The sequence below is a fragment of the Diadema antillarum genome, unplaced genomic scaffold, assembly GCF_040938485.1.
Source record: "Diadema antillarum isolate AM-2024a unplaced genomic scaffold, OU_Dant_1.0 scf00000206, whole genome shotgun sequence".
Classification (NCBI taxonomy): domain Eukaryota; kingdom Metazoa; phylum Echinodermata; class Echinoidea; order Diadematoida; family Diadematidae; genus Diadema; species Diadema antillarum.
Genome location: NW_027271095.1, coordinates 482,132 through 509,818, shown reverse-complemented (window position 1 = coordinate 509,818; position 27,687 = coordinate 482,132). Strand labels below are relative to the sequence as shown.

Below are 27,687 nucleotides of genomic sequence, written 5' to 3'. Positions count from 1 at the left end.
CGAAGGCAAACCACAGAACTCAAGAGTTCTGTGAGGCAAACAGGCAAAGCTGGAATAGATGCAGGGTTCACCGGTGGGGTTCACCCATACAGTATACATCTCTATGGGTTCACCTTTTTAATACGCACGTGAATGCACGCCGCACGCGAGCGAATGAGCGAACACTCTCTTGTTGTATGTGGTAAACACATGCACATGCTCGATCGCTCGTTGTACTAGTGGATCTGACTAACCGGATGAAAGATACGGGATAAATTTCTTGTAATTTTGATTTTCGTTATGTTCATGTTTATGTAGACAACGCCAAGCAAACTGGAAATATAATGGGTCGCAAGAAATCACGATCTTTCAACGCGAAGGCCCGTCAAGTCGTGGACGACACAGACGTTCGAAGATCTCAGAAAACCCCGTGTGTACCAATCGAGCCAGCGGGATGTCAACCATTCGCCTCCCCGGAATTGCCGGGGACGAGTAAAGACACTGAGCTGGGAAGTAATGCCCTCGTGCTTCCCACAAAGAAAGTTCCGAACCAAGAAGCCAAGAAACTCGCTCTTCATCAGAACCAACCCAAACGCTTGAGCAAAAAACAACGAAAGAGACTACAAAGAATATTAGAACAAAAGGAAAAGAAAGGAAAGGTATTTTATCAACAACAAAAAATGCAATCTTGTCATGACATCATGCTGTTTTAGTAATCAAGTAGCCTGGTACAGTGCTCAGTGGTAGTAGTACAGGGTCTACCGGTGGACTATCATGCAGGCTCCTGAATCATGGTATTTGCATATCTGTATATATCGGGGAGTAAATCGGGGTACAGTGCAGTACCATGCGTATGCGTGTCAGTACATGTACTATCCGTGTCAGTGAGCATCAGTGAGCTTGACATAGAATAATGACTAACAATCTAACATAGAAATGCTGGGCAATAATGTGAATTCTTCTTCTTAAAATCTTAGCTAGGTTCGCACGGCGTCCCCGTGTGTCAGTTGTGTACAACAACAGGGCTGTGTGTATGGTTACTTTTTGGCCTTCTTCTTTTTCTTCTTCTATAGAAGTGCATCCTTCATATAATCATAGTTGAAGATCAGCGCGGCGCACTGCAGAGTGGTGTGCATGCCGTCATGGCACTTTGAGAGACCGGGCTCTTAAGAGCCAATCATTTAATTTACAGAGTGAAAAATATGTTGTGCAGTATACAATTTGTACATGTGAAGTGCTGCTGATAATCATTGGCATGACTACAGATGCTAGATGAGGGCTTTACTCAATGCCTACCCTTGTTTAAGACATTGAGTGATGGGAAGATTGCAGGATCCTTCTTTAGGTTGTTCCATTCTCTGCAGGTGCAGGGAAAGAAAAATGAAGAGAAAACTTGTGAGCTGTAGTGTGGGATCCAGAATCGGCTAGCATGGCCTCTGGTATTTGATGTCAATGGTGTGCGGTGGTCCTTCCAATTAATATCAACTAGGTTGAAACATATCTTGTAGAGCATTGCTAGCTGACTGGCGACGTCTGCTCTGTAGTGTGGGCCAGTGAAGCTCATTCAGCATAGCGCTGACACGTGATTGGTGGTCATAGTTTGTTAATGACATATCTTGCACTATTCCACTGGACCTGCTCAACTTTCTTGATGTTTTGCTGTGTGTGTGGATCCCATGCTACTGCTGCATATTCTATTGTGGGTCTTATATTACTTTGCTCTAAATGTACGTAATCAAATTGCACCAAAATCACAGGTTATACTTGTTGTACATCATGGTCTAAAGTTAGTTTAAGACCAATCTTTTCCCTAAATTTGAACCAAATCAGTTTGTTGGGAAGGGTTAATGCAAGAATTCATTTTGATTAAAAATATGTTGTACCTGCTGCTTTAAGGGATAAGAATCAGCATGAGCTGGTGTTGGGCAAAAGCTAGTATTACTAACAATGCCTGTCTGTATAGTAATCAGGAGATTGTTGGTTTGTGTCCAACCCAAGTATATGTATGCCCATTATTTTTTTTTTTTTTAATCATAGCTACTACTAAAACACTGAATAATCAGTGCTAATTTATGTCAATGAAGGACAAATTGATAATCAGTTGTAATAAGAATTTAACCCAAGAATTATATTGAAATACAATTCTGCATGCCATAAACTTAATAAAGTGTAGAATCAACGATCAAAATGATTTGCAGAATGCTGGTTTAACTTTTTTTTTTCTGTTGACAGAGGGCAGAGCTGTTGGCATCTCTCAGTGAACACCAGGCTTCTTCAGAGGAATTGGCCCAATTTACGTCATTTGCTCATATTGGGCAAAAGACTTCAAAAAGGTGTGACACTGCTGGCTGTGGATCAGAGAGCAGATAACCAGTGATGATTATTTTCAAGCCTATTTCTATAATCAGTGCAGGGAGGGGAACTTCAATTTAATTTGTCATGTGAATCTCAAGTTTTCGCTCTATATTAAGTTTGGAACAGACTTTTCCATGCTTGCAATAGTTACCTGATAGAAACATGTATTTCATATTTTCACTACTCCTAATTGTGATGTACTTGTTATCTTTCACACTGACGAAAGACAGTGACAAGAAATCAAAACTTTAGTGGCAAATATTGATCAAATGTGTTGGAATAGATTTATGTTGTCTTCTAGCTTATGTGTAAATATTATGTAACAAGGTTGTAAACATATTAGTGGAAAAATGAGCAAAGAAAATAGGATTCCATCAGGATTGTCAGAATTCAAACATCTGTTAATCATTTGAATCTGTTTCACTCTCTGATGATATTATGCTCTGCTGGTGAGGATTTGACAATGAAATGACTGTAACCATTGCGTGACTATTATCCCAATATTCATATCGTGAAGACTGATATCATTTAAGTGTGCTTATCTACACTGGATGTATCAAACTTTTCCTTATTTACTAGCCATACAAACAGTTTGTCTTTTTTTAATAATTATTATTATTTCACAGGAAATCAGATGGGGAATCAGGAGCAATTAAAATCAACAGCATTGGGGGCAGCAACAAGAAAAGGAAAATAGCCAGGACTAATGAGGAGGAAGATGTTGAAGATGACACAAAAACGGAGGATTCATCATTATCATCGTCATCATCAGAGGATGAAGATGATAGCACTGCTGAGGAGGAGCAACAGACAGCTTTGGGAAAAGGGTCTGAAGGAGGCAGTGTGAAGCAAAAAGTGGCAACAAACGTTTGTGACAAAGTGAACAATGAAACTGAGGAAAGGACTTCAAGCGTGGGGCAAAATCCTTCTGAGAAACAGACAGACAGGACTGACCTAAATGATTCTTTGACAGAGGCCACTTTGCTACAGAAAGAAGCTGTGAAAAAGGAACCAGCCACATTTGTCAGTGTGCAACGGACACCAGAAATTCAGGTGAGCTGTGTGATGCATTTGTTCGGAGGAGCAGAGAGGCAGTAATAAATAACTCTTTCAAGTACTTCTCTTCCTTCTACTGATACATAAACCATGATTGAATAATTACCAGGTAATCATGGTGAAGAAGTAATGATCGAATTCCAAGCATTATGTGTTTGAAAATTGGGATGACTTTTTATAAAACTCAAGGGGACATACAGTAGGTTCTAGAACATTTTACATTCAGCTGTTGGTAGGGTGAAATTGTGTGGATCAAAGACCTTTGTAACTTGATGTTATAATAAAAACAAACACTGAATATTTGTGTGTTTGTAAGATTTCTGCGTACATAAAAACAAAAAAGATATCAACATCAGAAATCTTGGTGGACAAAGTCTCCAATACTGTGTTCACCTGAGAAAAGCCTATGTGAAACAAATTGAATGTAACCTAATCACAAAGGATTATTTTGTAGGATGAATGAATAAGGGTTTGTCCTAGTTAGTTGCCCAAATTCTGAGACCATGGTATTATTTATGATTTCCATTATAACTGTGGATGTCATAGAGTGTGTTTACTTGTTCCTATGGGTATCAGTTGTTACAGTAATAGTGCATGTTTATCTAGTGTAGTGTATATGTTTTTCACTCTGTAGGGTGATTTGCACTGTGTAATAACAGCCACTCCTTAGCTGGAGCCTTAAAGGACAAGTTCACCTTCATAGACATGTGGGTTGAGTGAATGCAGCAATATTAGTAGAACACATTGGTGAGAGTTTGAGGAAAATTGGACAATCCGTTCAAAAGTTATGAGTTTTTAAAGTTTGTGCTCAGTCATGGCTGGATGAGAAGACTGTACTATAGCTTGTAATGTCACATGAGTACAACGGTATAAAGAAAGTATAAAGAAAATTCACCTTATTTTCACTTTTCTCGCATAACAAAAGAACACTTGACATCTCTCTTTCAGAAGGCAAGGGGAATAATATTATCCTTAACATACATCAGTAACAAGTCCAAGAATTGTATACACTTTATTCAAAAAGTAAAATTTTGTGAAATTCTCTTTTTATTTTCATTGTATCGTTGTACGCATGTGACATCACACACTGCAGTAGTCTTCTCATCCAGCAGTAATTGCGTAGATAGTTTAAAATCCATAACTTTTGAACGGATTGTCGGATTTTCCTCAAACGTTCACTGATGTGTTCTACTAATATTGTTGCATTCACTCAATCCACATGTACATGAAGGTGAACTTGTCCTTTAATTAAGCAGGAGATAACCTTGTTTCCTGACCCCTCACAACTATAAAGCAAGAGCCACTGTGCTGCATATTTTGAAATAAAAGCTCTATGTTTATGTGTCCAAACATCCCCTTCCCCAGGAGGCAAGGTTGGCCCTACCTATTCTGGCTGAAGAGCAAGCAGTGATGGAAGGTATCCATGACAACCCAGTAGTCATCATCTGTGGAGAGACAGGGAGTGGCAAGACTACTCAGGTCCCCCAGTTCCTCTATGAGGCTGGCTATGCACTGTAAGCAGACATTGCCTGAAAGGATTGCCTGAAAGATGAAGTTACTTGTCCCTTTTGGTAATTAGTGAAGATTACACAAAGGAAAAAGATTAGTTTATTAATTTTCCAAATGGAATTGAAATTTGCTGTATTGCTGTATTGACAAATCATTGTAGTTTTGCCAAAACAATATCTGGTTACAGTTAGTCCTATTTGATTAGAAAAATAGGTGAAGTCTTATTTTTGATTGTGTATATTGCATTGACAACCAAGAAAGATGCAGCAATTTAAGATAACAGCAAAAATATGCCCATGAATTCTACAAGTGATTCGGCATATTGAAATGTTTTTCCTCTCTAGCCACACATTTATGTACAGCATGGAATTTTATGTTGGGTAAATGTGAAAAGTGGAGATGACTTCTATACTGTATTTTTCTTCAAAACATATTCTTGCTCTACTAGGAAAGGTTTGATTGGTGTGACAGAGCCCAGGAGAGTGGCAGCAGTCAGTATGTCTCAGCGGGTTGCCAAGGAGATGAACCTCTCAAATAGGTTTGTTCAAAAGCTCTTTAAATAATGTTCTATCAAAATCTCTTACTGTGGAAGAATTCCAGCAAGTCTTCAGTCAAGCTTATCAGATTCTTTAGGGTTTCTTGGGTTTTTTTTTCTGTGCTTTTTATTTCAAATTAGTGCGTGCATGCCAATTTTGGTGTTTTTCTACCAATTGAGTTCCCCAATAATATGCTGAATTGCAGTTTCAGTTATCTGTGTGCTTGCAACATGAATCACACACTTGCTCCAATAAGAGAATGTCCTCATAAACATATCAGTTCGGTTCTAATGATTCCCCTTTCCTTATGTCTTGTATAGTGAGGTATCCTACCAGATCCGCTATGAAGGAAATGTGACAGAAAAGACCAAGATCAAGTTCATGACTGATGGAGTACTAATGAAGGAGGTTCAGAAGGTATATCTTGTAGTGCAATATTTTGAGTTGTGTCCTGGGATGATATAACACATGCAATGATTCTTGCTATGCTGTTGGTTGAATGTTCATCACATGGCATTTGCCATCAAGTAGTTTTCGATAGCACACAACAATACCACTATATTGTATATTACTATGTACTGTATAAGTGGTTTCTTTCGCGTACAGAAACTTTCGCGGTTTCCATCGGTGCCGACTTTTTCGCGTGTGGTTAAATTCGCGGTCGGCAAAATCCGTGTGTTTAAATTTGCGGTCGGCAAAATCTTTGAATTCACTGTCTGCAAAAACTGTTTTATTTCGCACATGAAAACGCAACTATTAGCATAAATTATAATCCAACTGTTATTGTATTCATTAAATCGAAATTAAAATGAAATGCAGGCTTACCTGAAATCCCGTCTCTCGATGCTTGTAAAGTTGCAGGGTCTATAGACTATCCATCCATATTATCCAATCTTGTGTAGGCCTACGGCAAGAAGTAAAATCCGATGTCGAAACTGTTCCAACTGGAATAATAGTTTGCTCAACAATTCCAAGTCAAAACAAACAAACAAACACATTTACAGGAAATGTTCTGCTATATGATAGCCATGTTTTTCTCCTTCCACGTCGCTGTCCTCGTTGTCGGGCACCGGCGCCATCCTTGCCTCGGCAACGGTCTTTGCAATCCCTGTCATCTCGAATCCCTTCCTGATGATTTCCATGTTTGATGACACGATGCTGTGCGTGCATACGAGCCACCGCACGTGGTGTGGCTTGATTGCTGTTGTCCGCAAGTCAATTGACTTCACAATTTCATTCATGTCTTTCCCATCTTCGATGCCCTGGGCCACGAGGCTCGAATACCATGTGTTGAATTGTGCATTGAGTTCCTTTTTGTACGCACTGTTTACTGTGGCGTTTAGTGGTTGCAATGCGTCGGTACACGCGGCAGGGACATACACAAACGCTGCTCCCAAGTCTTCCGCAATCTTCGCTCTGACGTCCTCCGTACGATGTGCGCGAAAAACATCAAAAATCAAGATGGGCTTTACACTCAAATCAAGCCTCAGATGAGCACGTGTTTTGTCAACGTATGGCTTGATCACCTTGTCTAGGTAACGAAGCATGGTATCGCTGGTCGACCAGTGACTCTCGGAGTGCCATATGTCCCAATCATCTGGAAATGGTGCATTGCGGGGATGGCACTGCTCAGTTTTCCCTTGATATAATATCTGGGGTGGTAGGAAATCTCCTGACAGGGTGCATGCCAACAAAACCGTATATTGGCGTTTGTCGTCAATCCCTCTGATCGGAATTTGCTTCTCTCCGCGCGCATGCATAGTCCAATTGTTTGCTGGCACTACATCGACTCCGGTTTGGTCCCAATTTATGATCAACTCATCGGGCGTATTATACTTGCGAACTCGACGTCCAATACGGCGGAAAAACTTCCCACTCACTTCGGCAAGATCATCGGGACGATTTTTTACTCCCTTGGTTCCTTTCCTCTTTGTGAAGCCCATGCGATCCATGATCGAGCAAGCCCATACCTTGTCAAGATGCACGTTCCCGTCCGTGCTCTATTAGAACAGTTTTTTTTTGTTTTTAGTAGACCGCGTACTCCGGCAAGAACTATGTTTGTGTTGATTATGCCACCACTTGCACGGATAGCTCTGATGTAGGCCTTGACATCATCGCCGTATTTCCCAAGTATCAAAGGATGTCCTAGTTTAGCTTTGGGCAGCTCTTGAATTTCCACACTAGGATCAGCACTTCTGCATTTCAAATAGGCAGACTTCATTCCCCGAACTGTGCTTTCGTTTAATGTCTTTCCAAGCTCCTTGGAGTACTTGCGCCCGGCTGAAGCCACTCCATACTCGGCAGCATAGCGTCCGATCTTGGCCCTGAGCTCCGGAGGGTAGACCCCATAGGAGCCCCACTTACGAGTCGTTGATGTTGTGGTACTCGTAGCTGGGATGTCCAATGGAGAGTCCCCGGCCCCTCCGAGCTCATCACCAAGAGCACTAACATCGTCGTTTGCAGCACGAACCGACTGAGCATCTAATCCATGCCTATCATCCGCAGGATTCGGCAATCCCAAACACTTTTGAGCAGTAAGTGGTTTCAAAAACCGATGCATAATGAAGGAATTGAGTACTATTAAACTCAGTATAGGTCCTAGTAGTAGACAACGCGCGAGAGAATGTGACGTGAATGAGATTAAGTGTGTTTCAGTTATGCATTCTTCTCGATCTCTCGTGCGCGATCTTACATTCTTCCGTAACAGTACAGTGACCGCACGCGTTTGGCACGCGCACTGGAGTACTAGCAGTATGTGCGGTATCGCTGTGTGTGTGTTGACCATCAATACAGTACACTCAATGCGTGGAATTTTCGTGTGTGTATTTGCGCAATACTGTAGCATTGTACTTTGTAACAAGCGGCGAGTTCAAAACATTTCCTTGCGTGGTTAATTTCGCGCAACTTTTAAAAAGATTTTTGCGTGTGGTTAAATTCGCAGTTCAACCTCCAAGCGCGAAAAGCGCAAAAATTAAACCACTGCGAAAGAAACCACTTATACAGTAATACTCTCTCTTCATCTGACACCCAGTGATGCTGCTTTGCAGTCGTCATCATTTTAATCAGGCCTGCTGGACTTGGACCATGCCTGTTAACATTTGAGGAGTCATAAAAAAAGGAGTGAATAGTCTTTATCCATGCAATGGAACAAGATTTCGTAGTTGGTGAAAGATGAGATGCTCTTTCACCCCATGAAATCTGAAACTAAAGTGCTCATGTCCATGCATTGTTTGTATGACATGACATACTTATATGTGTGCCTGCAGGAATGATTTGTTACTGCACATACAAATATCAATAGTGGTGGAGAACTGCTTTTGTGAGAAGTGTACAGTGAGTGAGAATTGTTATTGTTAGGTGCCATGCACTAGAAACCAATCATGTTTTACATAATTATCTATCAGTTTGTGGTATTTTTGAGATGTGTCCACTGTTGGTGCACGTAGAAATTAGGTCAAGGGTATGTTTGCAACAAAATGCATGATAGTAAATCACATTGATTATCCTGTAACAAATGTGTCAAAAGCATTGTATACACCCAGTAGTTGTTGGTTCTGGAAGCAGCTACAAGGTAATAAGATAGATGCTTATATTCATATAAAGTGTGTTTTGTGTGCATACCTGGTTTATGCATATTGTTGGAATGCTTGTCTTTGTGCCCAAAGTTGAAGAAGTTCAAAATCTGGTGAGGAATACCTAGTACCGGTACATATACAGGGTAAGATTTCCATATTCCTCAAGCAACTGAAGTCAACATTATGTCAGATGCTGACACCAACTACTGACTAGTACACCTGGTAGGCCTGGCAGGTCTAATATTTAAACTCAGTAGGCTCCTGCATTTTTGCAGTGATGAGACCAGGGGGGTGTTTCATAAAGCACTTGTCGCTGCGACAAGTGCTTTATGAAACACTTTATGAAACACCCCCCCAGATTTCATACAGGATACATTCTTCATGTCTTTTCTTCTTGTCTGTTATTGTTATGCTTTCTGTTTCATTTGATTTTGTGAAGGACTTCTTGTTGTCAAAGTACTCTGTGATCATCATTGATGAAGCTCATGAGAGGAGTGTGTATACAGACATCCTGATTGGTCTGCTCTCCAGGATTGTACCACTCAGACACAAGGTAAGGGCAGCATTAGAATTTACCCTCAAGTAAAAATTCATCCTTAATCACTCCATTGTATTTAAACCCAATTGTCTGAACAAGATATGTAGTATGTTCAGTACATTTCATCTTAATGGCATGAATACATTTATATGTACTTACATCAAACATTCGACAGTAACAGGTGCAGGATACATGCATGTATCCAAGCATTTTTAAAGATGCATGTGTCTATTATAGTGATGGTAACTGTTCTTCCAGGGTACTCATGTATGAAGTGGATGGCAGTGAATTTTCCATGAAGGTGCTGGCATGTACATATATATGCATGAATAAGTACATGTAGTCAATTGAAGTGCTAATTGAACTGAGGTCTACCACTAATGTTTAATAAGATTTACATTAGAGAGGATAGAGAGCTTTCTGCTAATGGCTTATGGGATATGATATATATGAAATGTTTGTACTGGGTTTCTTGTAGTCACACGCATAGTGACCTTTCGAATATGGTTCATATTCAAGTTGCTTGATACATGCTACTGAAAGCTAAGAGAGTAATGTATATTTATCTATCCCACAGAAAGGAAGCCCTTTGAAACTTGTGATCATGTCTGCTACCCTGAGAGTTGAAGACTTCACAGCAAACACCAGACTTTTCAAGGTCACTCCACCAGTAATCAAGGTAGGTTAACAGTAACATTATTGCCTCTTTCACTATTAGTCAATGTAATAATGAAGTATGCAGAATTCCTGTATATTCCATAGCAGTATAGATTTTTGTGTTTATGGTGAATCAAGCTTTTCCTTGGATTTTACTTATTCTGAAATGAGTCACATTATGATAGAGATGTTTGATGAATTCTGTGATGTAATGCAATTGTGTAGTCAGATCGATGTCAAGATATGATTTGTAATCTGACGCTATTTCTTTGTTATGTTGGCTTGCAACAGCATATGAAGTATTTCTGTGTATTGCATAGGTGAGCTGAAGAAAGCTGTATATTAACAGGTAACATAAATGCAATTATGCCAATGAAACATGACAGTGAAGCATTACAATGAATCACTTTGCATTCTCATGATGAATAATCTCCCTTGAAGGTTGAGTCAAGGCAGTATCCTGTGACTGTTCATTTCAACAAACGCACCCCTCTGGAAGATTATCTGAAAGAAGCCTACCGCAAGGTAAGTTGAAGTAATAATATGAATGTGACTTATTTTTGTGCCTGCTGAGTAATCTACTCATTGAGTCCAATAATCAAAGCCTCAACCAGATTTTAATTATGCAATATTTTGCAAGGATGGTAAGACAAAAGGTTTACTGAAGCATTACTCTTTCTTGAAATAGTTACTTACAGTGATCTCAAATCAGAATAATGGAGAATATTGCCAAAAGTGTTTTCTGAATTGATATCAATAGACCAAGAATATATGAGCAGAATCACGGATATGTAAATCCATTGTATGATTTTCAATTACTATATGTAGCTTATTTCATGTAGAATTTCAGTAAGTTATAAATAATGTGAGCTCTGGGAGCAAAATTGGAAGGGTCCGCAAAATACTCCTTGTTTGAGCAACTGTAGATAGTCAATTTATATTTTATTAGCAGACACAGACCTGTAACTTCTAACCATTAAAATGCACTGTTTCACAGTTTGCACATGACAAAAGTGCTAGATTTGAATAGACTAGAAGACAATAGATAACATTTGCCATTAAAGTTGGTGATGAAATGCAAAGAAAAGGAGGGGAAGAGGATTCAATTACTTCAGATTGGATTCGTAACTATTGGTCCTGTGTTAGCTCACTCTTAAAGGCATAATTTACCATTTGCAGATGAAACAAAAAACCCAGCATTAGTGCTTTAAAATAGTTCTAAAATGTGAGTTAGGGATAAAAACAATCAATACAAAATTTTCAGTCCGTATAATCAGTGTTAAGTATTGTTAAATATACAAAATGTGAACAGTGGTTATAATAAGAATGTTACCAGACTAAACTGTCTACAGTTATGGTTTATTGAGAAAAATAGTGGTATCTCCATATATTTTAGGTTTTATTACAAAATTTTTACATGCTAGGATGTTTTGTGATGCAACTGACCTACACATATGCATCAAATGTGATATCTTGAATATTTTTTAAATCACTGCTCCTAATGGTATTTGTAAAATCCTTTCTCAGTGACTGCATGATAAGTATCCAAAAGAAAAACACAACACTAATTCTTATTCCAGGTCTTGAAGATTCACCGGACGCTGCCACCAGGGGGCATCCTTGTGTTTGTGACAGGTCAGAATGAGGTCAGCACACTTTGCAGAAAGCTGAAGGCAGTTGGTAAGTGTGCTGCTCTGTAGGGAGAATCCATCGCGTGACAATCTCAGATTTCTTCAAGATTATTTTGTCACTTTTGCCACATAGTTTGAAAAAGCTTCTGTTCAATTGAACATTGAAATTATCTGAAATTTGAATGAACTGAATCTGAATTTTGTGCCAAGACAAGATAACGGCTGCATAACCCATATTCATCAGCTGCGCTAGTATATTTGCTTTTGATATTCCATGGGAACCAAATGTATGTATTGTGTGTACAATGTGTATTTGGGGTGGACCACTTCACTGGGTTATAAGCCCTGCTCTTTGTGATGAATAAATGAAGTAGGGATTATTATGAGGGTGGGATGTGTCTCTCTCGCACACATGGGACCTCCATTTTATGTCCCATATGATCAGGGATAAGGATTATTGTACACTGTAGAACATAATAAAAAGCATTATAATATATTATATGCAATTACTTTCCTAAAAAAAAAAAGGAAGGAAAAAAGATATGAGGTGGGAAAAAGGGAAAATCAATCAGAAAATCAATCAGCATGTTGTAAATGTATTATATTTTTACTTCTTTCAGTAGTCAGAGAATTTACTTCATTGCATTGTATTTGCTTGTGACAAACTTGTTAATAGCTTGTTGTTCACCTCTGATGAGAAAGGTAACTGTTGAGGTACTTGTTTATTATTTGGTTGAAGTGAAACTATAGAAAAAAATTTCATGCCACATTTAATCTTATCTTTTGGTGGTACTTATCGCACATCCACATGCCCTTCAGCAAGTCTTTGTGATTTCATTTTGTTAGTCCTCACAATTACGAATATGTGCAAAATGTTGTATTTCATCTGTTATCTATCATAACCAGTTTTATGTATTAGTCTGAAAATAAACCTTGCTACCAAATCTATTGTACATAATGTCTATTTGTTCATTTTAAATCATTATACAATGTTACATTTATGATTCTTGCTTTAACATGATCTTTACTGCTCAGGCACTAGGCAGGGACTTAAGCAAGTTCAGTCTGAGACAGGAGAGACTGAATGTGGGAAAAAGGAAGAGGGAGAGAAAGAGGAAAGTCAGGAAGATTTGACAAAGGAGGAGGAGGAGAAGAAAGCCTTCAAGAAATGGAAGCTGCCCAAGATCAGCCTAGACAAGTAAGACATCAGTGTGTTCTACCTCCATAGTCATACTAGAGGTGTTAAAACTCTTAGTCCTAATTCTGTAATGTAAGCATATAGCAGTGTAGATATTGAAATGGCCAAGGGACAGGTTTCCTTTGCAACATTTTAGTGGAGGAGGAGCTGCTTGATGATTACTGTACCTTTTCAGAGACGTGTTTGAGTGATCCACAAAGTTTGATTTGCCTCACTATATCATGTAGACAATGATTTCTCATTCCACTAGTTATTCAGCACAGCCCCACGATGAAGAGAGCGATGTCGATGATGATGATGACTTTGATGATGATGGCCAGTCTGATGATGAAGCAGGAGTTCTTCCAGAAGAAGATGAGAATGAGGTAACAATGTCATATTATGTCTATCTAGTATTGTACAACTTAGTGGGCAATCATTTAAGGCAAAGGAATTTTCCTCAAGAGAATATAGTGTGGCATATGGTGAGGGTAATAGTACAGAATATGAGTGAATGCAAACAAATTTTTAAAAAATTAAGAAATTGGAAAATTGGAATTTGAAAATAAAAGTGTAAATTTCAGTAAATTAAGTGATATTGCTTTAATGGTTCAAATAGCACTTGTGTGTGAGAGGCTTATGTGATAAGATGGCTAATATATTTTGCTGTTATTATTACTTGTTATGTTGGATTGCTATGGATGACTTTATGTGAAGAGATTCTGCACAAAATTTGACAGTCCGTAATCAAATCTACTGTTCCCATGTTTATAATGAAGCACATGTTTTCTCCACTTCGAGAATGCAGCTAATTTCCTTTTCTAAGAAATCGTTTATTTCTTCAAATTTTGCCTTATGAAGGAGAAAATCCTGAGCATGGAGGCAGCAGAAGACCAGGTCCCTCTACACGTCCTACCTATGTACTCTTTGCTGGCTCCTCACCGGCAAGCCCAGGTCTTCCAGCCACCTCCAGAGGGCAGCAGACTGGTTGTTGTGGCAACCAACGTGGCTGAAACTTCACTCACCATACCTGGCATAAAATATGTTGTGGACACTGGAAGGGTGAGTTGTCCCTGTTACTGAGTATTTTAAATCAATAAGGTCTGAAGTCAAATAAGAATGTGCATATATTTAATCATACATTAACTTTTGCAAATATACATTTGTATTTGAAAGTCCATGTATCTTCAGACATTTTATGAACGCAAATACAGTTAAACTCGCATAAGTCGATCTTCTCGGGACTGAGCAAAACACATCGACTTAGGCGAGTTTCGACTTGTGCGTAAGTCAAAAAGAAATCGACTTACAGTTACACCACGCGTACACATGTATAATGTACATGTATGTTGTCTACTCTGGAGCCGAGAGCTGGAGCGGTGTGCCCGATATTTGCCCTTCAGCAAGACACTTTATCCACATTGAATATTACAGTTATTCATTTCAAAAATTAAGAGCAAACATCTGACATTTATTCTAGCATCTTATGGAGCCGATTGTTACCGCTGTTCATTTCCAAAACTGAAGGCAAACATCCGGCTTTTTTTTTTTTTTTTTTTGGTGGCCCGGCGTGCGTTTTTGGTGACCCCGGTCGCGTATTAACCATTCGCGAAATCGTGATTCGATTCACGAAAAGACTCCGCTAAGTATATAAGGCATAGATCGCTACACTCGGCAGGGGCTACGTCGTCCTTTCACCAGGTCTGGGTAACGGAAACCAAAATCTCGCGTGAGTTCTTGCGTTACCTATCGTTAATGTCAACGAAACATCGTTAATTTGCGCTTGGGATCGTTACTCATCGTTACTACAAACGTTAATTTTCCCGATCGTTAGTTTGCGTGAATAACGATTCAGGTGAAACCGCTTGCGTTAATGAAACGTTAATGTTTATTGACGCAAAAGTTTCTTTTGGTGATACTGTATGTAAACAAAAACTGGCGTCTCGTGATTTTGACATTCATTTATTACACAATAAAATCTTATTCGACTTAGGCACAGTGAATTCAATGGTTTTTCCGTGAAAGTGTTCTTGGAATTTCATCGACTTAGGCGAGTATTCGACTTAAAAAATTCGACTTGTGAGTGAATTAATACACGTAAGTCAATAGGGAAAAACCGGGACTTTTTAAAATCTTCGACTTGCGCGATTATTCGACATATGCGACGTCGACTTAGGCGAGTTTAACTGTAATCTGATGGTATGCGAATTAAGATATCTGATAATATGCGAATTAAGATGGTAAATGTAGTAACTTTTTTATACGTGTTGTATTAATCAGGTCAAAAGGCGGTACTATGACAAGGTCACTGGAGTGTCCTCATTCAAGGTTACCTGGACATCCAAAGCATCAGCCAATCAGAGGGCAGGGAGGGCTGGCCGCACAGAACCAGGCCATGCCTACAGGTGAGAAAGATGACAAGGTCAAGTCATGGTAATGAGTCTCAATAGCCTTGGGGTGCTCTCGTTACAGCGAACTAAGTTATAACAAAATTTTGTCACCAGGAAGTAATTCAGATGCCAGAATTGTTATCATTAGAGTCATTGCTGCAAATTTCCCTTTGGAAATGATAACATTTCGATGTAATTGAAGAAAATTGCAAGTCTCCAGGACTTCATTATAATGGGAGCCGCCTTCGTCTGTAAGGAAGAAGGCTGGAGTCAAGTATTGTGTTCAGAATTTAAATAGAGCCTTGCCTATGATGATTAATTCTCAGCATAGTTCTCTTTGTCAGTATTTGCTGATTCAATGAATTCCTCGTTTCTGAGGCAGGCTTTCTATATCTGTATTAGATTAGATGATATATCTCCTCTTCATGATGATATCATTTTCCAGATATTTACAATGTTTTCAAAGATTGTATGTCACTAGTAGTTTAGATTGTTCTTGATGAACAGTATATATTTGGGTAACTGTTTATATGTATGGTTACTTATTTTCAGTGACATCTGGTGTGCATTTGATGCACAATGTGTGAAATGTTCAAAGTCATAACGTATAGTCGGTCATTCACAAAATGAACTTGAATGATCATTTGTGTATACACTGAAATTGGATGAGGGATAAATCTGATTTCATATTTTTTTAAATCTTTAAAGAAATCTGTGCTTGAGAGCTCAATAAATGATTTGAAGTTGCTGTTATACCTTTGTTGAACAAAGCAACCACTTTTTGCAGAAACATCACAAAAATCTGTGATTCAGTTCAAGCACTAAGTTGCTGACAAATCAGTTTGTGGTGGTGACGAAGACTGAAATTCCCACATCCATCCAAATGTTTACTCCTGCCTACCAGATTGTATTCATCTGCTGTGTTTGGAAATGACTTCGAGACCTTTGACCCTCCGGAGATCACACGACGACCTGTGGATGACCTCATTTTGCAGATGAAGGTGTGTAGAATGTCTGTTTTTTGATTTCTTTTTTTAAGTACCTATTATAGTGGAAAGCCCTATTATGTAACCTGCTTGTAATAACAAAACTGCAAGTATGTCTCTTACAAGAATCATTTTTGTTTGATTCTTGTTTGGATGGGGAAAAATCCAGTTGTAACTCCTGTCAATATTCTCAAATCATTCATGCATGCTTTCCTAGGGAATCGGGTCAGTTACCTTGTTCAGAGCGGAGAAAGAAGAAGGCAAAGAAACTTTGTTTCCACTGATACAAAATCAATCTCTCAGTCTTTATATTTATGTCTATCTATTGGATTTTGTCCATCAATATAGCTGTCTTTCCATTTGTGTATGTGTATGTATAACCACACTGGTATGTATGTTCATGTATCTTCAAAAACTTTTCTAAATTTTCCCTCCTTTCCTCTCCACAGGACATGGGGATTGACAAAGTTGTCAATTTTCCCTTCCCTACTTGCCCTGATGAGGACAGCTTAAAGGTAACTTTATCATAATTTTTTCATGTATGTTCAGTTTTTGAAGCTTTATATCAGTGCTATTTTTGTGTCAGAAACTCAGTGCCAACTTTGCTCAGTCTGTACAAATGGATGGCATTTGTTGGTCCAGAAATTATTCAATATCTGTAATCTGTAGCATGTCTGATTTTACCAATTGTATGTTGAAATATATATCAATTTCACTGCCTAATAGTGATATCTACGTGTATGCATTTGTCAATCTAGTGTATGAAAATCTTGCATGAATTGTAGCACAGCACCAAGATCTCTTCCCAATTTGATCTGACTGTCCCTGTCTCATTCTCTCCACCAGGCTGGGGAGAGATTACTCATAGCACTAGGAGCCCTGGAACAACCTCCCAAACCAAAGAGCTTCAAAGACATCAAGAAAGGTGAGCCTGGACAGTGACTTTTAATACCGTTCTCACTGAGACACACAGCCCACTAGCACACCATTGAAGTACTTTATTTGTTGACATCATATAACATAGCATTGAAGTTGTTATGAATTTCTTAAAGACATTCTTCTGGTATGTAAGTCATATATATTTGCAATTTATCTATTTCCTTTTCAATCATTAAGGAGTAGTTTCTGTGAGGTACATTCACAATACACTGTCTTGATTTCCCCATTAAAATTTGCTGTGACATATAAAACATTACAGCACATTTTGTCAGTGTTTGCAATTTTAAAGTTAAGAGAAATGAGATTGTGAAGTATAAAAATATATTTTTGCTCTGAATTTAAGAAATATTTATAGAGATCATTGTGTGTGAGTTTGTTTTTTGATAAGTTCACTTCCATGACATACAGATACTCCATGTAATGATAAAACATAATGAATGATGACACCAAAATACTTGATTCTATGGTTGTAGAATCCTTCAGCACCAGGATCTCAATGGTAGGGAAAGCTATGGCCTGCTTCCCGGTGGCTCCCTGCTATGCCAAGATGATATCACTGGGCCAACAGGAGGGATGTCTGCCATACGTCATTGCCCTGGTGGCTGCACTCACTGTCAGGGTACGTACAAGCAGCCACTTTACCATGATAATTCAAAGTCACCCAGCGTGTAACCATTAACCGTAAGAAAAGAAGTAGAAACAGTAGTCCTGATACATTATTTGTTGCACAATGGACCTTGAGTTGGCTGCAAGGTTTGTGATTAAAGTACCCAACAGTGGATTAGAGGCTAGTTCAAGGTGTCATTTAGTCTGCACCAACTTTAATAGTTTGATACATCATGCATAAAATTGTACAAATTTTCCAACTCTTAACTGAACTCACATCAAAGTCTTACTCACCCACCCCTACCCTCAAGTTCTGAACCTTAATCCTAGTCTGAAACATTGTTCTCAGTCTTCAACCCTAATCCAAAATCATGCTCCAATCCTGACTATGCAATTGCTCTTTATATGAGTAGACAAAGTAACAGCCCTTGTTGATTTACTTGTTTTGAAAGCATGTATGTCATACTCTCCTCACTCTGAACAGAGATTTTATTTTTGCATTTTGTATGTTTGTCAGTTTCTAATGATAAAGATTATCATTGGAAGAGGTTTTGAGATTAATTTCTGTGTTCTCTTTGCAGGAGATCTTTGAAGAAAGTTCTCTACAAGGAGAAAGTGAGAAAGAGGTAAGCACTTTGTAGTGCTCCCATGTGATGGATCCCAGTGATGTGTGTGTTAAAATGATTTTTCAGATGCAAGGATTCTTTTGTTTATGTGTACTGTAAAAGTGGATATTTTCGCGCAACTTATTTTTCACGCTTGGCCGGGTAAGAAGAGGTTCGCGTGTTTTTAATTTCGCTGTATAAAAGACATCACGCACAGGAACATATGGCAAGCAAAAATATTTGCATGCCATTATTTTCGCGCTGGTTTCTGGTTGCGCGAAATGTGCGAAAATTTCAACACCACGAAAATTTCCACTTTTACAGTATGTGGATATAATGACATATATTACATATATTGCTTGTATGTTCTGTCTGTGTTTATGTATTTTGTGCTTTAAGGTACAAGTGTATATGTGTTTCCTGATTAGTTGGCATTACTCCTTAGAAGAGTAATTTTCATTTTTGTGAAATGATAGTCTCCCTGGTTAAAAGAGGTTTCTATGTTCCAAGGAGGTATGTTTCTGTAAAATTTCGCTATCATTAATACAAATTTCATTTTATATAATGTATGCTATTAAGTGTGAAGAACTTTCATGAGATAATGAGTTGTAAGTTGTTTATTATATGTTGCTGAAAATAGATATCATTGCTGTAATAATTACTTTGATATTTGCCGAAGAGAGTATGGTTTGTCTTCACCATTTTTCTTTCAGAAAGAAGCACACAAGAAAATGCATGCAAAAGTTGCTCACAACAAGCGTATCTGGGCAGGAAAGGTTTGTAAATATTATATTACATTATTGATAACATCTATGTCCTACAGGAACATTCACACCTTAGAGAGATAAGCTGGTTTGCTGTTAGTAGATACTGATATCAGCAGAATGTCTTTTTTAAACCCTGAAAGGTTGCAGAATTATAGTTCATTTGGATGTTCACAGTTGAGAACTGTATGCGTGGACTTACTTCTTGCCATAAGAGGAATCTGGATGAAATTTGGTACAGGTATTAGTAAATCAACCCTTGTTAGATTCAAACCTGTTTTACATGTGTGGTAAACACTACACAAAGAGAGTGTGTGGGTCAGACTTTTATGATGTATTAAAATACCGTACAAAGAAATGTCACAGTTACACATTGTGTGAAGAATTCAAGTAGGCCTTTAATCAGTGGTCAACTCTTATTTCTTGGCAACGTTTTTTATTTTACCAAGGAATTATGATACAGTGATGCAATCTGTCTTTATTCTTATACTTGCAGGGTGACAGCGCCCTCCTAGGTGACCTGATGGTATTGCTTGGGGCAGTAGGGTCATCTGAGTATGCAGGCTGTACCCCAGCCTTCTGTGCTGCACATGGACTGAGGCACAAAGCCATGGTAGAGATCCGAAAGCTGCGGAGACTTCTCACCAATGCAGGTAATGTATATAATGTGAGATTCCTTAACCCTCTGCATGCCACATTATGTTACCTGCCCATAGGTTTGTGTGTCAGAGTTGGTCAAATTTGACTCATTGGCATAGAAAGGGTTAAATAGTCTCCTGGTTTGTCAAGAACAAGCTAATGAGAGTGTTTCTCATTCATGGAGAGCTCAAGCAAAAACAAATATAAACACAGCAAAAGAGACATATTGATGAAAGATTGTAATGTGCTGTGTAGTAAAGGAGTCTACCACATTCCTTCTGCTGGTAATTCTTACTGTGCTTAGTTTTCACTCAATATTATGAGATGGTGACCACAGCCTATTTGTGGATAATTTATCTGCCACATTCCTTCTGTTGGTAATTCTTACTGTGCTTAGTTTTCACTCAATATTATGAGATGGTGACCACAGCCTATTTGTGGATAATTTATCTGCCTCTTCATGTTTGCAGACAGAGTATTCACTAGGAAAGATTTTATTACTACTACCAAAGAGAGAGAGAGAGAGAGAGAGAGAGGAGAAAAAAGGGATGTTTTAAGGAAGTGGCAATGACCCATGTGATCTAGGATGATCAACATTAAGGTAATGGTGGCAGAGTTTAGAAGATAAGAAACACATCTCTGCCTGGGTGGAGATGAGAAACAATGTTATGGGTTTGAAGAGATAAAAGGCATAGCTTCGTTATTTGAGTGAGGTACCACAGGAGCCACCATGACCCAGATGTGTCATGCAGGCCAGTCTATTCTCCATTCCTCCTCAACAGGGAGATGCTCTGAAACCACTAGAATCTATGCCGTGTTCAATCTTATGTGGTCATTGCTGTAATTGAATCCTTGTTTGGCTTGTAATCTGGAGTCAATGTCCTAAGTATTAATGTATTAGATAGGGGATAGGAGGATGCTGAATAAAAAGACTCATGTCATGCATTTTTTTTCATGATATCACTCGTGCATTTTTGCCCTCTTTACTTGGAAACAAGTGCATTGTCAATTCCTTTGATCTCATAGCATTATGTCCAAACTTTAAAGATTGTCGTGATTATTAAACTAGGAATGTAATATTGTGGGGTTTTTTTTTCTATTTTGTTGTGCGATACACATGTTGCCATGTACATGTAAGATTTTCTTGAAAAAAATAATGCAGAAGTAAAATCAGACTGAAACTGAACTGAACTGTCATGTCATTCATTGGCTCTCCTTTGTGGGCAAAGAACAATATGAGTGTGACTCTTTTGTTAATGTTTTGTTACTGGGGAGATCAGTACTTTTTTGTACATTTACTTTCCTTTTTGATTTTGCCAGTGAATGTAGTTAATCCAGACTGTGGAGTCTTCATGGATCCCAAGATGAGCCCACCGTCCCCAACTCAGGTATTTACCAGTTGTGACAGCAAGGGAGACAGTCAGATAAAAAGTCAGACATAATACATTCAGTCTGTGTACAATGTTATCTCTCTATTTCACTGTTGCCAGTGAAATTTTTTGTACCGCATGCTATTCAATGATTTGTTGTTATGTGTGAGTGTGTAGGGATTGTCTCTTCCATTATGAATATACAATCATGTACTTCTAAGCTTTTGAACTAAAATGTTAAGCAAGATTATCTCGTTGAGGATGAGCTAAATTTGCTATGGCACACGTTTTCCATAGACACCTGCCCAAGTACCTTGTATACTCAGGACTAGTCTTCAACAGGTTAAAGATATTGTAAATGGTTACCATGAAGTTCATGCCACAAGAAGAAGTTACAGTATTTCAAACATGAACCTCATATGAAATGAAAAGTGTTTCAATGAAAAGGAAGAACTATGGCACAGACAGCTAAGTAGTCTTTTTTCCCATTTTATAAGTACTTTGATGAGTCTTTGTCAGGACTCTAGATCTGCCCTGTACATTCCTATACCATGGCAAAGTCAGTAGAGTCATTGACATAAAACCATTTCCAAAAATGCTTCTATTCTGTGTAACTGATAAATATCCAGCTGTGATGGTTTTGATTTTTTTTTTTTAAAGCTGAAAGCTCTTCCCAATGTTCCATATACTTACAAACCTGTCATCTGAACCATCAGATTTCATCATTCCATCAAATTAAGAACTATATCAAATCTTTGTGGTATTTTAGTGATAATACAGTGATAATACTCCCAGTATATTTTGTTGATAATATATGTCTGGTAATACATGAAGGTAAATCACTTGAAAGTGTCCTTTGATGCCACAAACACCCACTTTATTTATGCTCTTTTACAGATGCATGCACAGAGGCAGTGAATACAATTTCATTTCACTGTGCGAATTAGTCTTATTTAAGAAATTCATCAAAAAGTAGACATTTAGGTATGTGTACATCAGTATCAGTAGTTGCATTTATGACTCTGTGATTTAAGTCAAGACCTATGCTTACGTCAGGAAAGCTGCATGATTAAGGGCTACACAAAAATAATATATCATTGATCTATGGTACATGGGTGATTTTTCTCTTCACAGGTCAAAATGCTGCGTCAAATAGTTGTTGCAGGCCTCGCCCATCAAGTGGCCAAGTGAGTGATCTTTTATTCATTTTTTCTTTCAAGCAACTTCTACCTGTAGTCTTAACCTGTTGAGGACGGACTGATTTTGATACACTACGCATTTCCCATAGACACATGCCTGAGTATACTCAGGACTCGTCCTCAACGGGTTAATGGCACTCAGGAGGTTAAAAGACAAAGAGTACAAACAAAACACATGATGCTGCAGATTAATTGCATATTTATCCTCTTTTCTTCGGTGTGAAAGCCAATTTGCCTTCTTTGTAATCTTTTGCCATATTTTGTACAAGTCTTAGAGTTTGATCATTGTGTAGTCTCTCGTTAAATACTGTAAACATCAATATTTTGAATAATTTTTCACACTGAGCGGCTTAAAAACATATTTGCGGGTTGCACAATTGTCAACCCATTCACAATGTGCAGAGAAAACTGTGAAGATATTTTTTGCGGGTTTTAGAAGTCGCGCTAGCCAGAAGTAGCTAGAAATATGCAAATATTAATGTACCATGAAAATTTCTGTGTGTACAGTATCCCATCGCACTTTACCAAGTGGAATGTACACATTGTTAGTACTCTACATTATCTTATTACCTCTTTTAGGTACCTTCTGATCTCCATTATTTCGTAATCACACAAAGATGTTTGTGTAAAAGCATGTTCCAGTCTGTAAGATGACAGAAGGCATTCATATTTAAGATGATGTGTGTTGCATTTACTAATTGTAAAGTTGTGTACTATTCTGTTCACTTTTAGTAATCATTTACTATTTGCTAATTGTGGAGTTTCAGGCTTATCTGTTGACTAATGTCTGCTTTACTTAATCTTCAATTGATATACAATGTAATTGCAGTAAGTTTGAGTGCTCTCAGTTCAGATTGTTTTATATGAGATTCAATCTGGTCTTTAGGCGCATGTTGCCAGATCAGGAAGGGTTCCAGCGAGGTGGCTACCAAAGTGTGGGCCTAGAGGGCGCTGTCTTCATCCATCCCAATTCAGCTCTCTTCAAGGAGATGCCTGAGTATGTTGTGTACCAGGAGATCATTGAAACCACCAAGCCTTACATGAGAGGTCAGTGAAGTACCAGGGACACAAATCACCTTTCATCATCAAGTTGGGATACTTCCTTGTAAAGTGCTAAAATTTATGTATATAGCATAATAAAATTGATTGGTTTGAGGGTGCAAATGATATGGTGACTTGGCACCTGTACTGGAAGAGAGAATGAGAGATCTGTGTAGATATATGGGGTAAAAGAAGCAACATTGTAATTATGCTGCAGTCCTCTCTTATTTGTTACATACAAGCTGAAACACATGCTGATGAGATTGTCACAAAGGAACCAACGAAATGGCTGATCATCTAATTTTGAGCAGAACAAACTGCCTGCCTTATACAAATGTATTTCGCAAAAACAAAGCAAAACAAGACAATAAACGACTTTCCCCCTTCCCCCCAAAACCACCAATTTTTGTGTCTTTTATCATGCAACTATCCCTATGATAATTATGGGGCTTTTCTTCTTCTTTTGTTGGTATATGAGCAAAGCATTGCCAGAGAATAGTGTTTGCTATTTAAGGCCAGAAGAGTAAGACGTGTATGATTAGGAAGTGTATGATGGGGGGGGGGGGGGGGGGGGGGGGGTCCCTGTGTGGAGGCACTCAAAGTCTTTGTGAGGTAATACAATAGGCAGTTTGTGATCATCTTTTCAACCAATTTGGCTTTCTGTTTACTTTCCCAGGTGTGACAGCCATTGATGGAGACTGGTTACCTCTTCTTGTCCCCCATCTGTGTACATTCTCACGGCCACTGGAAGAACCCACACCATCCTACCACTCTCCCACTGGCACTGTGAGGTGTCACATGACCAGTACATTTGGTATGTTGACTTATTACCCTCTTCTTCCTCATTTCCTTCTCAATATATTTTGAGAGGAGGATGAATTTTCTATTGTCATATAATCAATTTTACTCACTACACACGCACAAAAGATAAGATATTGTATCAATTGGCTTTGTATAGTAAATAGTATAGTAAATGAATTATAAATTTGATGGGCTTACAAAAAGGTATTAGCTTGAATTGACCCAATAATTGATTTCGCTTTTAGTTTCAATTTCAAGTACTCAAATCTCCACTTTGGCCTTTGACTAAGTCAGATGACTCTGACCAAAATGATAAAGATGTCATGAATTATAGGAGGGAATGGTTGCTATTAAATGTAAGGATGAATGTTAAGACTACACCATTTTACCAGCCACATGGTAAATTGTCATGAGATATTGTGTGTGTATTAAATCCCTTGACACGCTGCTACAAAGACATGGCACTACTAGACAAGACAGCCTTGAAGGCTCTATCAGGACTCTATGAATAGTAACATATGACTTCCTAATGAAATGTGACTTCAGCAAAACAGAAAATACTGAAAAATCCACAAGATGCAGTGTCATTCATTTGTAGCATCTTTGGAAATAAATTATCATGTTTCACTGAATCTAAGGGCCTTTTTAGTTCACTCTACCCATGGGTTGTCAAAGCCAGACTCAAGTATTTCATTTAAACTGTATGCATATTTTTGTGAATCCATGCTGCCAAAATACATGTACAGCAGCTCTTTAATTGAAGGAGAGTATATCTAGCCTTCAGATGGAAGGATACAGATGAATTCACTTGCATCAAACACTGCTAGCCAGATGTTATCCAACCAGTGTTCCATATATCTGAAAAGGAATTTCCCAAGTTAATTGTGTAATATATGCGATGGGGTTCAAAGAGGTTCGTTGCGTTAACTGGTATGAGACATAGAATGAGTTAAATATATCATGGATGTTTCCTGACACCAATCTACAGGGCGGAATGCATGGCAGCTCCCCTCCCAGGAGCTAGAGTACCCAAAGTGTGTGGACAGGGTCAAGTGGTTTGCCCGCTTCCTCCTTGAAGGAAAGGTAGGTAGCTCCAACCTTGATATTCCTATCTCTTATATGCACCAAATACATTCCCAGAATTTTGGTCATGAAGAAACATTAGAGGATGACAGAATTTATGATGCAGAAAATAAGTGATAGAGTTTAAGAAAAAGGAAAGGTTTCAGAGAAAATTTCTCAGAGTAGGTGAATTCAACATGTCACTTAGCTTTTTTGATGCTAAAATGAAATTTTGTGGCAATCTTTCATTTTTAGCTTTTTACTCTTATAAGCCCTAATCTATTAATTTGCATCTCATGTGAAATGTATTTCTTGTACTTTATAGTTTGTAAATTTCATGGCATCACATGGCTGAAAGCATACATGTGTGGGCATCATGAATTATACTATTTTCTACAATACTTTTTAGTACATGGTAATAGAGTATTGCGTATGTAAGTTTTGTATGTATTATATTCATTTTGAATTATATGCATTATATCAGTTTCTCTCATTGTTTAATTGCATATTGTATCTGTAGTCTTGTAGCTCCTTCATAGCAAGTTGGAGAAATGAAAGACTTGAGTAATACAACTTGATCTGATATTGTGATACATGTGTAGGTGGTACCCAGTCTGAAGAAGTATACTTCATCCCTGCTGTCTACTCCTAGCACCATGATCAAGACATGGGCAAAGTAAGTCAACTAGTTAGGCTTGATTGATTAATGTTTGTACAGTAGGTGTCTTACCACCACCATTCCAAAGTGTGAATCTCTCTTTGTCAAATTTTGGATAAGGTTACTCTGATGATATATACATTGATTGGCCAACAAAACAGTGTGATCACTTGACTGTGATGTGAGCTGTGATTCTGATGTACTAATGCCAATTTGTGATGCAGGGAAAGTACAAATTGTTCGTTCAGTTCATGAGGCAAGGCAAGCAAGGTTGCTTAAATTTGTGAGTGGCATATGACTTGAGGTGTTTTGAGAAGCTGTTATGAACCATTTGTTGTGTTTACAAAAGAGATGTACTATATAATTACGCTGTGTGGTATGACCAAGACCGTTTCATCCATAGCCAACTTAGGTTATAAGCGTCTATGATTCATTGGGAAGTAATTAAGGTTACAAACTGCAACACTATGTAAGGAATGTCAACAAGAAGATAGAAATTGAGAGCTTTTGGTAGACACAGCATACAAATGTAGACACACTTGTCAGAGTCACCTTGTGCTACTTTGAATCTTTGACCAATATCCTCTGAATTTCTCCAGACTCCAACCCAGAACTGAGATCCTGCTAAAAGCCCTGGCAGGGAAGAATGTGGATAATAAGGCAGCTCTTGTACAGGCCTGGAGAGAGGACAAACAATGTGAGTTTCTGTGTCAAATGTTATATAATTATCTCATGTCTATACTTGCCAAAGGAGGCTTTTGTTGGCCTTGACTTGATCCAATCACACACTGTAAAACAAGGAATGTTCGCGTGCATTTTAATTTCGCGAATTTCGCGAGTGCCAAGATTCGCGAAATTAAAATGTACGCGAAGTTTCTTGTCTACACTATATGCATTGAATGCCAGTGGCAATTCGCGAAAATTTCATGCTACGAAAAAGGCCGTCGGCTCCAATTCGTGAAAATTTCGTGCCGCGAATATATCATGTTTTGCAGTTGACAGGTTTATTGAATAATGTCCAAGTTTGCTATTACTTTGTGTATCATTTTAGAGCTTAATTTGCACTTAAAAACATTGAGCATGTGTACAATGAAAGTACTGCTCATCATTGTTCAAGACAAAGTCTCAGTTTCAATCAGCTGACACACAAAAGCTCCGATGTGTAATGAAACAAGTTTTACATGACATGGATGGATGATTAAGTTGACGAGAAACCAGGTGTTCACTTCCCTCCATTTCTTCACCCAATCACCTCTGTATTTTTGCTTCTTTCCCCCCTCCCTTTGTTCTTTTTCCCCTTTCCATCTCTCTGTTTCATTCTCTCCTCTCTCAAATAATCTTCATCTTGTCACTCTATGGTTCTGCCTCCATCTCTCCACCCACTCATTCCCCATGACCGACCACCAGATTTGCTACAGGCATACCAGGAGTGGCTACCCCAAGATCTGCATGCTGAGCTCCTGATGTCATGGCCCCCAATTGATCTAGATGAGTGACTCCTCTAAGACTGGTCAAAGTAATGGGAGGTGTCATCATCTTCTGGACTAGTGTGATGAATGATGGGAAGACAGCTGGTCAGGCTGTAATAATGATGACACTGTTCTTGTACACACT

The 27,687-nt window shown here is 38.4% G+C and overlaps 1 protein-coding gene across 1 annotated transcript; it reads left to right on the top strand.

The window, feature by feature from the left end:
• The first annotated feature begins 251 nt into the window (after positions 1 to 251).
• Positions 252 to 27,687, top strand: LOC139724066 (probable ATP-dependent RNA helicase DHX37). The gene is made up of 29 exons (XM_071635270.1): positions 252 to 638; positions 2,212 to 2,312; positions 2,961 to 3,387; positions 4,756 to 4,904; positions 5,348 to 5,437; positions 5,756 to 5,852; positions 9,450 to 9,563; positions 10,126 to 10,227; positions 10,647 to 10,730; positions 11,786 to 11,885; positions 12,872 to 13,034; positions 13,285 to 13,399; positions 13,875 to 14,075; positions 15,294 to 15,418; positions 16,308 to 16,404; positions 16,839 to 16,904; positions 17,236 to 17,314; positions 17,802 to 17,947; positions 18,516 to 18,560; positions 19,253 to 19,315; positions 19,800 to 19,956; positions 21,263 to 21,330; positions 22,447 to 22,499; positions 23,398 to 23,558; positions 24,229 to 24,366; positions 25,342 to 25,436; positions 26,018 to 26,091; positions 26,673 to 26,770; positions 27,481 to 27,687. The coding sequence occupies exons 1-29, from the start codon at positions 324 to 326 to the stop codon at positions 27,567 to 27,569; spliced, it is 3,612 nt and encodes a 1,203-aa protein (XP_071491371.1). The 5' UTR covers positions 252 to 323; the 3' UTR covers positions 27,570 to 27,687.

Coding starts and splice junctions, on each gene's coding strand:
- LOC139724066 (XM_071635270.1), top strand. CDS start 324: ATGGGTCGCAAGAAATCACGATCTTTCAACGCGAAGGCCCGTCAAGTC. Junction 10,228..10,646: donor TCACTCCACCAGTAATCAAG/GTAGGTTAACAG, acceptor TCTCCCTTGAAG/GTTGAGTCAAGGCAGTATCC. Junction 17,315..17,801: donor CTTCAAAGACATCAAGAAAG/GTGAGCCTGGAC, acceptor CTATGGTTGTAG/AATCCTTCAGCACCAGGATC.